General features: G+C 50.3%; 4 protein-coding genes across 4 annotated transcripts; 2 read left to right on the plus strand and 2 right to left on the minus strand.

Moving 5' to 3' along the window:
• Positions 1 to 232: 232 nt before the first annotated feature.
• Positions 233 to 1,321, minus strand: CI109_103680 (uncharacterized protein; the record flags this gene model as incomplete). Its single annotated transcript, XM_032001819.1, has 3 exons — positions 233 to 589; positions 774 to 919; positions 1,000 to 1,321. The coding sequence occupies 3 exons, from the start codon at positions 1,319 to 1,321 to the stop codon at positions 233 to 235; spliced, it is 825 nt and encodes a 274-aa protein (XP_031863982.1).
• A 376-nt stretch (positions 1,322 to 1,697) lies between these two features.
• CI109_103681 (mitochondrial-processing peptidase subunit beta) lies at positions 1,698 to 3,635 on the plus strand (the record flags this gene model as incomplete). Its single annotated transcript, XM_032001818.1, has 9 exons — positions 1,698 to 1,763; positions 1,832 to 2,035; positions 2,108 to 2,405; positions 2,461 to 2,971; positions 3,035 to 3,188; positions 3,247 to 3,369; positions 3,433 to 3,447; positions 3,506 to 3,551; positions 3,613 to 3,635. 9 exons carry the CDS (start codon positions 1,698 to 1,700, stop codon positions 3,633 to 3,635), a joined length of 1,440 nt encoding a protein of 479 aa, XP_031863981.1.
• A 537-nt stretch (positions 3,636 to 4,172) lies between these two features.
• CI109_103682 (uncharacterized protein) lies at positions 4,173 to 7,130 on the plus strand (the record flags this gene model as incomplete). Its single annotated transcript, XM_065967350.1, has 14 exons — positions 4,173 to 4,224; positions 4,338 to 4,615; positions 4,714 to 4,794; positions 4,903 to 5,081; positions 5,232 to 5,290; positions 5,365 to 5,644; positions 5,745 to 5,851; positions 5,908 to 5,985; positions 6,044 to 6,165; positions 6,243 to 6,462; positions 6,554 to 6,589; positions 6,654 to 6,739; positions 6,802 to 6,910; positions 7,066 to 7,130. The coding sequence occupies 14 exons, from the start codon at positions 4,173 to 4,175 to the stop codon at positions 7,128 to 7,130; spliced, it is 1,752 nt and encodes a 583-aa protein (XP_065823422.1).
• Positions 7,131 to 7,530: 400 nt separating this feature from the next.
• Positions 7,531 to 13,082, minus strand: CI109_103683 (uncharacterized protein; the record flags this gene model as incomplete). Its single annotated transcript, XM_065967351.1, has 7 exons — positions 7,531 to 7,618; positions 7,684 to 8,410; positions 8,465 to 9,004; positions 9,055 to 11,238; positions 11,282 to 11,923; positions 11,978 to 12,303; positions 12,367 to 13,082. 7 exons carry the CDS (start codon positions 13,080 to 13,082, stop codon positions 7,531 to 7,533), a joined length of 5,223 nt encoding a protein of 1,740 aa, XP_065823423.1.
• Between the last annotated feature and the right edge of the window lie 1,891 nt (positions 13,083 to 14,973).

Here is a 14,973-nt window from a genome sequence, read left to right on the forward strand (position 1 = left end):
TTCACGTCGGCGGTGAGCAGCTGCGTTGAGCTCAGCAACTGCTTTAGGGAAGAGATGGTCGGTAACGAGTTCCAAAATCCAACTTGTAACGCTGTTGTGTTGGCTGTTTGAACAGCTGTAACCTGTTCGTGCTAGCATTATGGACCGGGACCGTCCAGGGTCCCATTGAACGACCCATGCCATGAGAAATGCGCATGCTGTGATAAAATATGCATTTTCTGAAATAGTCCCTCTACTTCTTGACGTTGAATATACTCAACAAGGCAAAACAACCATAAAACAACCCAACAGGATAAGCCACCAACAATCTCTGTCTATCCATCCTTAAGACAGCTACGAAAATCGCACTGGCCGAATACGTACACCAGAGAATACTCAAGCTCGATAATAGATAACCGAGCGGATGATCGATTCCTACTCCCATACCGATGCCACCCAAGCCGACCATCGGTAAGAGACAGTAACCGAGGACAGAGGCGGTACGATAAGCGTCGATGGATGTTTCGGCCATCAGGTTGAGAAGAAGATAGATGGCGGTAGTGCCGAGGAGTCCGACACCGTATATATAGGAGAATTGGGGTTTGCCAGACTGCGCCGCAGAAGAGAGAAGCAAAGCAGGTGGAGAGGCAGAGTGAGGGGACAGATAGGGAATTGCGAATGAGAGAGCAGGCGAGTTGATTTTGTGTGATAGTGGAGAAGACGGATAGGACAGGGCAGGACAGAATCATTGTCAGCCTTGACGATCAGCTGCAAGGGAGAGAACCCGCACTCACAAGTAAGAGTGACAATGCAAATGCGAAACAGAACACGAATGGACCTGCAAGGTCCGCATCGTCCATTATATTCTCGTTGACTTTAGCCAAGGGATTTAACACCGTCAATGATTTCTGTAAGATGTGTGAGGGGTTTATACCGAGTTCTAAAGACGACCCAAACAACCCATCAGCTAAACTTCACCAAGATTGCAACTTGTAAGATATAATAACGAGGTCGACTCACCCTCCATTAAGCTCGGCTCGCCTTCGAAACCTCCTGTCCCGAACGCCTCCCACCATCTCCCTTCACCCGATAACATCCTCCCCGAAGCTGCCATGTTCATATTCCCACTAGCTGCATACGCTCCTCCTCCTACTCCTCCAGCTCCGACGCCTAATGAGGAGCCACCCATACCTCCCATATTCCCTTCGAGGGAGGAGCGTGAGCCGCCATAGTATGGGGAGGACGTTGAAGGACCGGGGGTGGTCGAACCGCCGAAGAATGCGAGTGGTTCGTTAGAAGAGTAAGGTGTGTACGAGTTTTGTTGAGGGAATAAGTGGGACATGACGGGCGTTGGCTGAATATGGGTGGATCGATGGGCGTGAGGAATGCCGAGAGTAGCTGCTTGGAGTATACAATGCAATGTGATGATACTCTACAAGCAAGTAGCTACTCACCACGACATGCATTCATTCATGGTCACTGGTGACGTGCATGCTTCGCGTGTCATCCAGCTGCCTCACGGACCATTGCTTTCGGAGGTATCGGCGTTTTATCTGACAGTGGTGTGCTGTGGGTGGTCTGCTCTGCTCCGGGTCTTCCCTACGCACCAACGTCGGACTCTCACTCACTCTGTCGATACATATCCTCGTTGACACCTACAAAGCATCGATCCAACCTTACCTAAACACTACCACCACCTCTTTCAATCCTTTCCCAGTATGGTCGCCTCTCGACTCATCTCACGAGCCTTGGCTCGTCCCCCAGCTCCCCGAATCCTCAAACCCGTTAGTCAAAGTCATATTACACAATACCTGCGATACCATTGGTTCGTTGCTGACCCTTTCGCAAATAGTCTCTCGCTCGATCCCTCGCCGCCGTTCACCCCGTCACCACCGCCTCTTCTGATCCGGTAACCAAGACTTCGGTCTTGTCAAACGGATTGTCAGTGTCATCGGAGACTATCCCTGGTGCTTCCACTTCCACCGTTGGACTTTGGATCGATGCCGGTTCCAGAGCGGATGCCGACGGTGCTAGTGGTACCGCTCACTTCCTCGAGGTGAGTCTGAGGAGGACAAGCACAACAGATTTGAAGGAAGACACATGGCTGATCCGTTATACTTCCCCGTAGCATCTCGCCTTCAAGGGTACCAAGTCCCGATCTCAAACTCAACTCGAGCTTGAAGTAGAGAACCTCGGTGCCCACCTCAACGCTTACACTTCTCGAGAGCAGACGGTCTACTACGCCAAGGCGTTCGACAAGGACGTCCCCCAGGCCGTCGACATCTTGTCCGATATCTTGCAAAACTCAAAGTTGGAGGAGAGCGCGATCGAGAGGGAGAGAGACGTCATCTTGAGGGAACAGGAGGAGGTTGAGAAGCAGTACGAGGAGGTTGTCTTTGACCACTTGCACGCGGTCGCCTACCAAGGTGAGTGGTGGCGGCAAGTGTACTGCCATGGACCAGGCTGATTCCGTGTTCCCAGGCTACCCTCTCGGAAACACCATCCTCGGACCCAAGGAGCACATCAACTCGATCTCCAAGTCCGATCTTTCCGGTTACATCTCCAAAAACTACACCGCCGACCGAATGGTTCTCGTCGGTGCCGGTTCCATCGAGCACGACGCTCTCGTCAAGCTCGCCGAGAAGAACTTTGCCTCCCTCCCCGTTTCCTCCAACCCTATCCCCCTCGGCGGTCAGGCTCACGCCCCCACCGACTTCCTCGGTTCCGAAGTTCGAGTCCGTGACGATACCATGAACACTGTCAACCTCGCCATCGCCGTCGAGGGTGTTGGATGGAAGAGCCCCGACTACTGGCCCATGTTGGTCATGCAATCCATCTTCGGTAACTGGGACCGAAGTCTCGGTGCTTCCCCCTTGTTGAGCTCAAAGCTCAGTCACATCATCTCAAGCAACAACTTGGCCAACTCTTACATGTCCTTCTCGACCTCATACTCGGACACTGGTCTTTGGGGTATCTACTTGGTTTCAGAGAAGTGAGTGCAGATGAATGACTCTGTGACGCGAAGAGAATCACCGGCTGACGATGATGGTTGTAGCTTCTTGAACCTTGACGATCTGTTGCATTTCACCCTCAAGGAGTGGACTCGAATGTCCATCTCCCCCACTCTTGCCGAAGTTGAGCGAGCCAAGTCTCAACTCAAGGCTTCTTTGTTGTTGGGTTTGGACGGTACCACTGCCATTGCTGAGGACGTGAGTGGAGCTGTTCTCCCCCAACATAGGCTGGTCTGTACTGATTCGTCCCCTTCAGATCGGTCGACAAATGATCACCACCGGCAAGCGATACACTCCCAAGGAGATTGAGCGATATGTCGATTCCGTTACCCCCGCCGACATCCAACGGGTTGCCAACAAGTACTTGTACGACAAGGACGTGAGTGCGGTCTTTGCATAAAGTACAATACAGTTCGCTGACAAACGCTCTTCTATCTTATAGTTTGCTCTCGCTGCTGTATGTTTGCGTCTCCATGTTGCGACCGTGTGTTCATGTACTGATGTTCTGTTCACAGCTTGGCCGAACCGAGGGTCTTATGGACTACAACCGTATCCGAGCAGGTGAGTGTGGATAATACACAGTCATGTCGTAAGGCAACCAACTGATGTTTCTTTATCGCAGACATGTCCTCTATGATCTTCTAAACGCGGATAATGGAGAACGGTCGGGATCTGGGGATGGTAGTAGACAAAAAACATATGCATCCACTTTGGCTCATTGGGTTTGTTGTTGAGCAATGTTTGGGTTCGTGCGCACGTTCATTGTGCCCGGTATTTCTCGCGCGCAAGTCGAAGAGATGGGTCTGTTGTGGGGAAGAGTGGTAGCAGCATTGGGTGTTCCTTGAGATGATTATTCTACTCCGTTTCAACAAGCTGCATATGCTGGCAACATGCTTGACGAGAGAGAAGTCTACGATTGCGCGGGATATCATTCTGGCTCTACTCCCATGTTCCGCGCATGCCAAAGATCGGAGATCACCGCCAAGAGCATGAGACGCTCGCAGTTCCAGTTGGCAGGAACGTGTTCAGAGCACGCGTCTATCTTTCAATCACAGGCAGCAGATGTATACCATATCTAACATTGACCCGACTTCGATTTGTTGACCAGGCAGGAAGTAAGAGATACGTGAATGCTGCTCGTACATACAGACTGGGCGAGGATCTGTCTATGGTCGTAGTGGGATGTTCACACCACTTTCCAAAGGGTCGGAAAGAGCTCAAGACAAGCTATGGGGTGAGTGCTTTCAGATTCACTTGGATCTATTCCTGCTCACAGCCTGGCTGCCTTCCTCTTTTCCTATCAATATCAACCTACCTTCGACAATGTTGTCCCTGGGTTCTAAATAGACCGTACAAACTCCCCTCGCAAAACACGAGCTCGACCTCCTATCCCTAATGCGTCCACCTCCACTCCTACCGCCCCCTCCCCCATAATTGCAGGACCTAGCACTTCTTCCACGACTGTAAACACCGCCAGACCCACCGGAGGTAAAGGACTAGGGGGCGAGCTTAGGGCTGTTGCGAATGGACTAGGTGCTGGACCGAGATATAAGCGGAAAGCGAGAAGGGTGAGCGTCGTAGAGCAAGATGAGAAGGAAGATACTTGGACGAGGTTGTTCTTCAGAGTGAGTAGCGTAGAAGACTCTTTGGGGTGGCTCATGTTCTTATTTGAGCAATGTAGCAGTAGTGATACGTAGCTGATGATTTACAATCTTGATCTTAGCCTGGGAGGAAGACTGTCGACGCATGGCTCGACTCGTTCTGGAAACGACATTTTGTACTTATCGTCTTACCTTGCTTAGCGGTATGTCCACTACACCTATGCTCCGTCCCATTCCTGTTCTTCCTCCCACTTTGCTAGAACCAAAACAACCTTACCTATTGCTAATCTAGATGCCGGTGATGTATCTAGGTCTGGCTATGGGTCGCTATACCTTTCCCCGTCTCAGATCCATACAAGGATAATCCTTTTCCTGAAATCCCATCTTGGCCAAAACGACCGAAAGGCGATGATGGCGGCGCAGCTGGCGGTAACAACGAGGGACAGAGTGTGTTGCCCCTCGATGTGAACTTTTACTTCTTCTTGTTCTGGTGAGTGTGCCCTCCCGTCTTCTGATTAATACCTCGCTGCACATGGCAATAGCTGATCTGACCTTCCCTTAGGTATTTTGGGTACGCTCAGGTTAAAGTCAGATTGCATGCAGTCAATAGCTGATAGCGACGGTGGTCTCACTTGTACAGGATGTATCTCGCCGTTGCTCTTTTCTTCATCACCAACCTCTTCTCCCTATACCGCCTAAGTAAGTTCTAATCATACCTACCGAAGACTAGCATGGAACATCAGAACATAGGCTGATCCGCTTCCTGTGCCTAGACTGGTGGCCCTCTCAACTCGGTGGTAGACTGAGCTACGCCCTAAGCTGGTCCTCCACCTTACTCATCGGTCTAATCGCCCATCATCTCGATCTCTTCTACCTCCGCAAAAGATGGGAGAGGAATCGCAAACATTCCGACGAGGTAGAATGGGAACGGAAGACGTTTTGGGTCGTTTTGAGCTTTGTGGCAATGCTCATGCCTGCTTTGGCATGTTTTTCAAAGTTGAAAAGGGATAAAAGACATACTTATCGTCAACAAGTACCAGCTGTGTCGAGAACGTAAGTCCGTCCGTCCGTCCGTCCTACGCTGAGAAGCTCATTTACATGTGTACGCTATGGATCGAAGCTGATGTTGTTGATTCTTGGTTGTGAACGATAGCTTTTTCGGTCAATCATTCTCGCGACGATTCCCAGCTTCGTGGTTGCGGTTCTTGTGGTTCATGACATGTCTCGCTCTCGCTTGTTTCTCTCTTATCGCGGGACAAGGTGCGTCTATCTACGTTCTACTGGGTGAACTTATTAATTGATACAATAACGCCCAGCCTACGCAAGCTTGTTCTTGACAACGCTGCCGCATACATCGCTTGATGCGGGTACATGGGTATACTCTTGGGTTATCAGTGAGTCGCATATACTCAGTGGCGCTCTAGCCTACGCTGACCTTATCCATGTTGCCAGCCGTACAACTGCTCGCTCTCATATCGTTCTATATCCTGGGTGCCAAAGTTCGCAGTCGAGCATTATTGTTTCTCTACAAGCTATTCTTCCAACTAGTCTACCATGTCTTCTATCGAAATCTTGTGAGTCCCCCTACAAACTTCCCGTCTTACCAAAGTGTACTGACACAAACCGATACTCGTGTTGTCCGACTTCGCAGTTCGCCCGTCTTCGATCCCCTACGCAATTCGCAACAGTCCAGCTCCTGTCCTCATTGACCGTCATCATCCTCTTCCCTATCCAAATGTCTCGACCCTATCATCGGATCTTGCAGATCGTATTGGGATACCCGAGTCCGTGGGAAGAACATGTAGAGAATGTGGCGACGAGCTTCTATTGTAGGGGCTTAGCACAGAATGTGACGATGGTTGGGTTTTTGGGTAAGTGCGGCGGTACTCTATATCGCAAGATGCAGTCGTTGACCGATCGGATGTGTGTGTTTGGCTGATATCGCTCGTTACCCTCATGCAGGATGGTTAACAATACTGCATTTCGGACCTAATTCACGTGAGTCGCTCGATCATGACGATACAGCATTCGCTCATCTTCACTTTGTTCGCCTTCATCGTAGACATATACCCTTTCTTCAAATTCGATCCTACGCCCGAAGATCCTTATACCTTCTCACTGACATTCACTGCTTCTGCAGTCATCTGGGTGAGCGACATCCTCCCTTCGCTGCGTGTGGGTGGGTTGCTAAAGCGCTTCGTTGTGTATAGGGATCGGAGTTAGTCAGCTCGTTCATTGCTCGTCAAGTTATGAGCTTTGCTTTCGGGGTCAATGTCTCCCAAATAGGATTGGACGAGATGAGAGAATACCCAGAATTAGGTGAGTGATCCAGTCTCTGCTTTCGAGGTCCATCCAGTAGTTGCTGATTGTGCTCTTGTACTTTGTAGTACCCGCTTGCGGTAAGCAACATCATTTTTCTCGTTCCTCCGAATTGGAACAAGGGTGACAAGCTGACCATTCGACCACTACTACAGGCTGGGCGAGTGTACACGTATCGATGAATATCCTTCTTTTCCTCATCAAGCTCAATTTTAGATAGATGGATCACCTAGATAAGCTAGATTGTATTTTGTAACTCGTTTCTTGTTTTTCGCTCTCCGAAATGGTCATGATATGTATCCCCATAGACGATGAAGGCAAATTGTAATGGGTAATTCTGCATGGTAATGGTTTATATCACACTTGAATCAAGGCCATAAGGGATGATGTCGGGTATTTACAAGCAACATAGTGGAGATGAGGTTATATTGCAAAGAAGGAAGAGCAAAATGACTAGATATAATCGTTATGATAGTCTCGTGTACGTAAGGTGTGATTGGAAAGCACATGTATTGAACACAGTGAAATAATGAAGCAACGTAGAATACAATGGAAAGCCATAGTTCATCAAGAGTATACTTGGACCACCACGTCGGGAAGAACTTGACACGGTAGGTTACTCAAACTCGGAGACCAAGTGGCTGACTTGCAACTTGTCTTGGACCTCGTCGTTTTGCAGGTGTTTGACCACGAGGTTTAGAGACACGTCTATGCGCCCAAAGTCGTCAGCTACCTCTACGAGTAAAGTGAACACGTCCTCAGCTGACACTCACGTGTTGTCCTTCACGTTATTTCCAATCGTCATCTTCGAGAAGGCGGTCGAACGCCCAGTCATGACAGTATTGATATTGACGTTCTCTTTATTCCTCTCTGATCTAGGTATCAATGGGACAGTTGGCGCTTTCTCCCTACCGATAGCAATCACTTTCTCTGGACCATCCGAGTTTCGCCTTCTGCCCCAGCCGAGCGCGGCTCGTCTCGCATTGGAAGTGACACGCGGTCGTGAATCGTCTTCTTTCTCTTTGGCAGTCTTATTCTGCTCAACCTCGAGCTGCTTACGTAGTCCGAACGCATCAGGCGTAGGGGATGACAGGGTAAGTGGAGAGAGAGACTGGAACGGTGCGATCTTCGGTGCTGGAGTTGGTGGAGTTTCCCTTGCGAAAGCGGCAAAGACAGCAGAAAGTGGTGGAGCAGAGGGAGGTTCTGGTACATCGTCAGGGAAAGCGAATGCGAATGTCGACGAAGCGGATGTAGAAGAGGATGTAGAATTCTTCTTCTCATACTTTGTCGTCAGAGACATCTTGGGTTTGTTGATCGGTGCAGAAGGCTTAGGCAGTGGGAGACCATATGGCGAACACAGTGCTCGAGAGTCGCTAAGAGAGGATTTGCGTCGATGGGCGATACCTCGACCGAGAGGAAGTTGGTTGAGAGGCTTGTATGCCTGTGTGGATTGAGCCAGGAACGCAGCAATTTCTTCCGTGGTCTTTGGCATCTTCCAATCTGTTTCATAATCAGCGACTCAGGTCGACTTGAAATGAGGTGTTGTTGACTCACCTTCCAGCGCATGTTTTGACTCGTCGCTGTCCACCCAGCAGCTCTTGGTTTTCCTAAACTCATCGACCGCTTCCCGTTCCCACTCTATCCACCTTCTTACAGATTTCATCTTATCCGATCCATCATCTTCTGTCAGGCCATCTCCTCCGATGATGGTTGGCTCTCGATCGCGAAGACTAGATCGAGAGTTCTTGGCACGGACACTTGGACTAGTTGACGACTTGTTGGCTCGAAGAGTCGCCATGGAGGGCATCTCATGGATAGTGGCATCGATCCTGACACCGGCCGACGATTTCTGACGATAGTGGCCAGAACCTCTTGGTCGAGTACGAGTTCCTAGAGTGATTGAAGCGGCATTGGTATCGAGAGAAAGTCGACTAGACGTTTCAGATGCTGATGGCGAAGTGAGACCAGGGGTATCCATGGGAAGGTCAGCAAGGACGAGATGAGCAGGACGACGTCGCCCTGGCCTCGCTGGTCGAGACATTGACGATCCAAGCATCTGACGACCGGCAACAGTCTTGCCTTTGCCAAGAGGAGCTGTAATGAGATCAGCAAATTTCGTTTCGGAAGCAGCTTCAAGCACTCACTCATGTTTGACATATTTTCACCAGCGGCCTCCAAGCACTTTTCAATTTCCTGCTCAATCTTTCTGACCGGACTAGCTTCCACAGACCAGCGAGACCCGTTACCAAAGGTATCATCAGGGCGGGTCGAGTTTGTGGCGGTAGAAACAGTTGAGACGGGACGCAGACCACGAAGGAAGAAGCTGTTCCTTGCTGACTGCTGCTCGGGACCGAATAGCGAATCCCTATCCGAAGACACCCTTGAGTGTTGTGCACTGCTGTCGAATATGGAGTCCGGCGCACTATCGAAAAGGGAATCGTTCGCCTTGACTTGGGTGTTGTCGAATAGGCTGTCCCAGGATAATCCACGGTGATGCTTGGAATGAGTTCCGGCAGTATCGTCAGGTGGAGAGCCGGTAATCGAAGTTAATTGAACACCTCCATCTCTCTGGAACATTCGATCTCCGAGACCAGGTCGTACGATCTGAGATGCTGATACATTGGATGCTGTGCTAGCGGTCGAGGAGTTGCGTCGATGTGCTGCCCAATCAGGTCGACCAAAGGTGCTATCGATCGATGAGGAGTCGCGACGATGCTTGCTGATGTAGCCGGATCGACGGTGGTTGTTGTGCATGCTGATAGGTGGACCGCTCGTCATGGACATAGCATCATTATCGCCAATAGAATCGACTGATTGAATGGAAGAGTTGCGACGATGGTGACCTCGTCTGGTGGTTGGACGTGTAGTGGTTTGAGCACCGAAGCGGAAGCTTGACATCGAGTCTCGAGAGGGGGAACGACGGGGAGACTGCTCAGTTTCGACTTCTTCGATGATCTCTGCTCTTGAGTTCTGACGGTTATGACTAAGATGAGAAGCAAAGTTGAAGTCGAAGTAGTTGGTGTATTCCCGCTCGTTGTTCGTGCCGATGACATCGCCGATACTAGACATTGTAGCGATACTTGATTCGCCTCGTCGATGTCCACGTCTTCGATTGTTGGCCTCGGGAGCAGGATCTTTTACAGTAACAGCTGGCTCAGGAGCACCGAAAGAGGCATGGCTGGCTTGTGTTATACTCATGTGCTGCTGGAAGGAGAACTGACCCCTGAAAGGTTCTTTCCGAACAGGACTTGTCCTCGCAATACCAACGACATGGTGAATTACCGCGGTGTCTTCCAAGCCCTCTTCTTCCTCTTCATCTTCCTCCCAGTCCTCCTCGTCAGACGAGATGCAATCGGACGGTTTGGAGACGTAGAAAGATGGGATTGCATCCTTGGCTGGTGATGATGGCACTCGCATCGGGAGAAGAACTGGTACTGGTGGAGCCGATGTTTCGATTGGCAACTGCATACTCTCCACCTTTTTCAAAGCTTCGACGAAAGATGCTCTGTGATCACCTTGATCGAGAGCAGCGTACTCATTGGTGAAGTCAAACGAGTTACGGAAGTCATTGCCGCCAATGGTGAGCATATCGCTGAGAACTGAGTCACGCTCGTCCAACGGCTTCTCGATGTTGAGTGTGACCAGGCCATTGCTGTGAGACGGTACATCCGGTTCGGGAGGAAGCGATAGAGCTGGTGGAGCCACAGCTGGACGACGTGGAGAAACTCGATCTGATGGAGGTGGAGGCGGAAGCCCAAGGCTTGTTCTTTTGGTTGGTGACGGAGCAGAGTTCTCGGCGTCGGTGTTGATGATGATCGCCTTGAGATCGGCGGGTACGTCCGAAGCGGTACTCTGTTTGGCACCAATCCGAGCAGGACCCATCGATCGACCCTTCACAATCCTTGCCTCAGTCGCCTTGGGCAACAAGTTCTCCACTGACTTGTGCAACTTGGGACCTGCCGGAGATGGAGGAGCGAAGATGTTCCGCATACCTTTCCGCACCATGCTCTGCCTTGGTGGAGATGGAGTCGTGGCTGCAGAAGTCTCGCGAGACTTCACCTTTCGGATGAGTTGCGATCGATGAAGTGCCAGCTTGAGGGGACTGACATTGGCGGAAGAAGGTTTCAACGACGTCGAGCTCGCCTTGTTTGACAACATGGCGGACTTGATGCGACGAACAGGTGTAGGACTACCATTGAATGCTTGACGCAAGGAGTCGGTCGAAGTTGCGAGATGCACTGTTGGACTGTTGGTCGAAGCAGGCGAGAAGTCAAGCTCGGTGACCAAGTTGAGCAACTTGTGTGTAGCAGCAGCGACATGATGAAGACCTTCTGCAGGCATCAGCGTTGTTACTCGTACAACCGCACTCACCATCGCTGCGAATCATACCTTGAGTTTGATTATTGGCTAATGACAAACCGAATCGACTTGCAAAGCCACCTGAAGTGCCACCCTGCTTGGCCACCTCTGACTCTTCTATCTCCTCTGCGAGGGATTTTAGAGCAGGTTGCACTACAAGTCTTGGAGGTGAAACGTGATTTCGGCTCGAGCCAGCCCGGGGCGGTGAGGTCGGCTTGATCCTGTCCATACTCTTCTTGATAGCCAAGCCAAAGAGTCCACTAAGACTCTTTCTCTTCGGTAGTCGGTTTGGTCCCATTAATGCCTCGATAGCATGTCGAGTACCCTCCTCCGAAGGCCTATCTGCCATAGATCCGACTACACTCTCCCATACACCCCCTTGTCCCGAGGAGACAGGATGGTTGGCAGGGGCATCTTGAGTGTAATGGCTAAGTCTGCTCCCGAACGTGGGGTCTTGAGCAGTACGAGGAAACGACATTGTCGAGCTGGTTCGTGGTTCGATCACAGCCCCGGTGTCAGCGGAGGGTGCGGAGACGTGAAGGATTGGAGGTCGAGGTCTAGAGCTTGAGCGCATGGAGCTTGCGTTAGACTTGACAGCAGCGGCAGCGTACTTCTCATCGATCTGAGCAGCCAATGATGAGTTGACTGGTATGGCTAAAGAATAGGTTCATCAGTAACAAATGTCACGCAAGCGGCAAAGACCCTTACCTGATGGCTTAGCCCAAGTGTCCTTACTCTCCACAGGAAGGTCAGACTTGATATCAGCTTGGTCCTTGCTCTTCTTGGATCTTCTTCGTCCTAGTAGCCCCCAGACCCGAGACTTGGTCTTCTCCCGCTTGAGTGTTTTGCCTGCCTCCTCGGCTTCGCTCGGCACTTCTGGCAGGATAGGCAGAGGCGTAGCTGTCTGATGTGTTCCAAATACTTTGCCTAAGGAAGCCGATCGAGGAGGGAGATCGACCAGTGTATCGTTCAATGTTAGGGCTGGAGGAACGCGCGCGCAGTTGACAACTGGCTGTGCCTCGGATGATGAGGGTCTAAGTAGCTTCACATCAGCTTGGCTCCAACTCAATATGAGCTGTGGGGAGTCGTCGACTCACCTCTCTTTGACTTCCTTTAGACAATCGCTCAGGACCGTCTTGGTAGACAAAGCTTTGGCAGAGCTCATACTTGATCGCCTGTCAAAACTGATACTCTTGACCGAAGGGGATTGAATGTCTCGCCTGAAGACGTGGTCGACGATCTCTGCACCCTCCCCGTTTCGCATGAACGGGTCGTCACCCATGCTAGTACGGGATGCTAAGGGCTCGACAGGGGGACGTAGTGAGCTGACTTGAGAATGCGATGACTTGGTCGAAGCAGGGCGGTTGAACTTCTTGAGCATAGCGGTGTCCTTCGGAGGTACGGTGGGAGCGACAGACTTGGAAGGCAGAGTCGCGGCGGGAGGCTGATGAGAGTGATTACCCCAGTGAAAGATATCAGCCAGGGCTTTTCGAGGCTTGTTCTTGGTCTTGACCTTTTCCTTTAAATCGACATCGACCTTTGGGACAGAAGGAGGGGGCTGAGTGATGTTGGTAGTTTCGATTTTCTTCATAGGTTGTTTGACTGGAGGATCGACGTAGACTCTGAAGTTCTCCTTGTTGGTCGATTTCTCCTTGTGTGGTGATTTGTCTTTGTTGAACAAGGCAGATGGTATCTTACGCAAAGTTGACTTGAAACCGCCACCGGTATGTCGACCAAACGGCTGAGATTGGGGTTCAGGTTGAAGATAATGAGAATGGCGGACGTGATTGTTAGGAGAGAAGATGTTTGACATGGTAAAAGATCGTTATATGGGGTAAACAGGCGTTGCTATAGAGGGTATAGGTGTGTATGGACTGATGAAACGTGCATCGTAGGGTAAACACCCGTTTGATCTCGTGAGGCGTGACTGATTTCGTGATAAGAGTCGTAAAAAGGTCGTAATCGTAACAGAGGACAAGATATCAGGAATAAATCGAGAGCATGAATCGGTGCTCCGAGATGATCGTCTTGAACAGACTGATGGTGTAGATGAGGTACTGTTGCTGAAGAGAGAGAAAAGGAATGATGATGTTGTGATCAAGGTCGTAAGGAAGGTTGTAGAATGGATTGCGCACAAACGTTGAACGATGTTCTACTGGAAGCTATGTGTGCAAGTGTTTGCCGGGACCCAAAGGAATCCTCTCGTACCTGGTTTGCGCCTAACCTGTCGTGCTAATGACACGGGAAGGAGGTTTATAGATAAGAGGGCAGAAGAAAAGATTGATATGTAACCAATGTGTGTTTGTCTGGTGTGTGTGTGTGATTAAGGGGGTTGGGATGCCGGAAGGGAGTTACGTCGGTTGGTGCTATCAAGTCGTGATCGTAAAGTCGTAACCAAGTCGTAACAGGAAGCAGGCGAAGCGAATCTGGGTACTCGTCAATGTCGTTAATAGTCAATCGTAAAGAGGTCGTGAAAGGCGTCAGAGAGAGATAGAGATGAAAAGAAGAAAGTTGAACGAGAGTGATTTCATGTCAGAACCGAGTTTTCGCATACAGGTCAGTCTGTTAGGAGTAAGGATCTGTTTCATCAGTGTCATGCCCGGTTCTCTCACTCAACCTTGAGTTTTGATCATGCCGAGGCATGACGGGCATTCGAAACAGAAGGAGCTGTGCTCGGACGTCAAGAAGAACAAACATCGGGTATGCAAATAGAAATCGAGTCCTTCAGTCAGGGTCCGGTGTGTTTGTGTGTGTGTATCGTTGAACGATAGAAGTGTGTCAAGGCGCAGCAGTTGGGTTGTGGCAGATTCGTGGCGAAGTTGTGATCTCATCCTGAGGAAATCACTGTGTACTCATTATTGTGGACTACCTCCGTTTGTTATTTCAAGGTGGAATATTAAGTATCAATCGTGTTCCGTGGAGTGAGCTTCCCCGCTGATGGCTGCTGCGCTATCTACAATGTTGTGTCGGTGTCAGCAGTTCCGGACGGTTCCTATTCCTGAGTTTACTGGGGGTGGGGCTGGTGGAACAGACGCAGGACATCGACGACTTATAACTTAAGGTAAGTATTGGAGGGCATCCCCGAAAGGTATTGTCCGAGTTGATCCTCGGTCTTACTAAAACCAGTGAGTCGTCTTGCCACACTATGAGTTCACCTCGCCAACTCAACTATGGGTCTTATGCCTCTCGAGTGATGCTGACTACGCCCTTTGTGGTTGCGAATACAAACGAGTACGCCGCGGCAGTGTTTGTCATGGCCGATGAGACGTTAATTGCGATTATGTCTAGTCCATAAGGTGTGACGACTTGTCGTGGGATGTCGTACCCGGTGCGTCGCAAAACACGCTTACTCGGGCATTGTTCCTTCGACATCTCCCATACACCACTGTACGAATTGATGGACTCGAATGCGTCCGAAGAATAAATCGAGCATGTTTCTATGTAGGTGCTTGTTGTATCCTGATTTGATGGAAGACGCCTGGGACTTCGCTCCCAACCGCTGCGCCCTGAAGCGCACTAAATGAAAACGGGGCTGCGTCTGGTTGACGTCATAACTTAGTGATAGGTCAGGCACGCGAGTGTAATATAAAATAATAAATGTGGGGAAGCGAAGGCGACAAGTTGCGACCGAACATGGAGAAATCCGGGGTCATTTTCGACAGCTGACATGTGCAAGCATATGATGATGATGATGCCAAGTTGAG

The sequence above is a fragment of the Kwoniella shandongensis genome, chromosome 6 (assembly GCF_008629635.2).
Source record: "Kwoniella shandongensis chromosome 6, complete sequence".
In the NCBI taxonomy this organism is placed as follows: domain Eukaryota; kingdom Fungi; phylum Basidiomycota; class Tremellomycetes; order Tremellales; family Cryptococcaceae; genus Kwoniella; species Kwoniella shandongensis.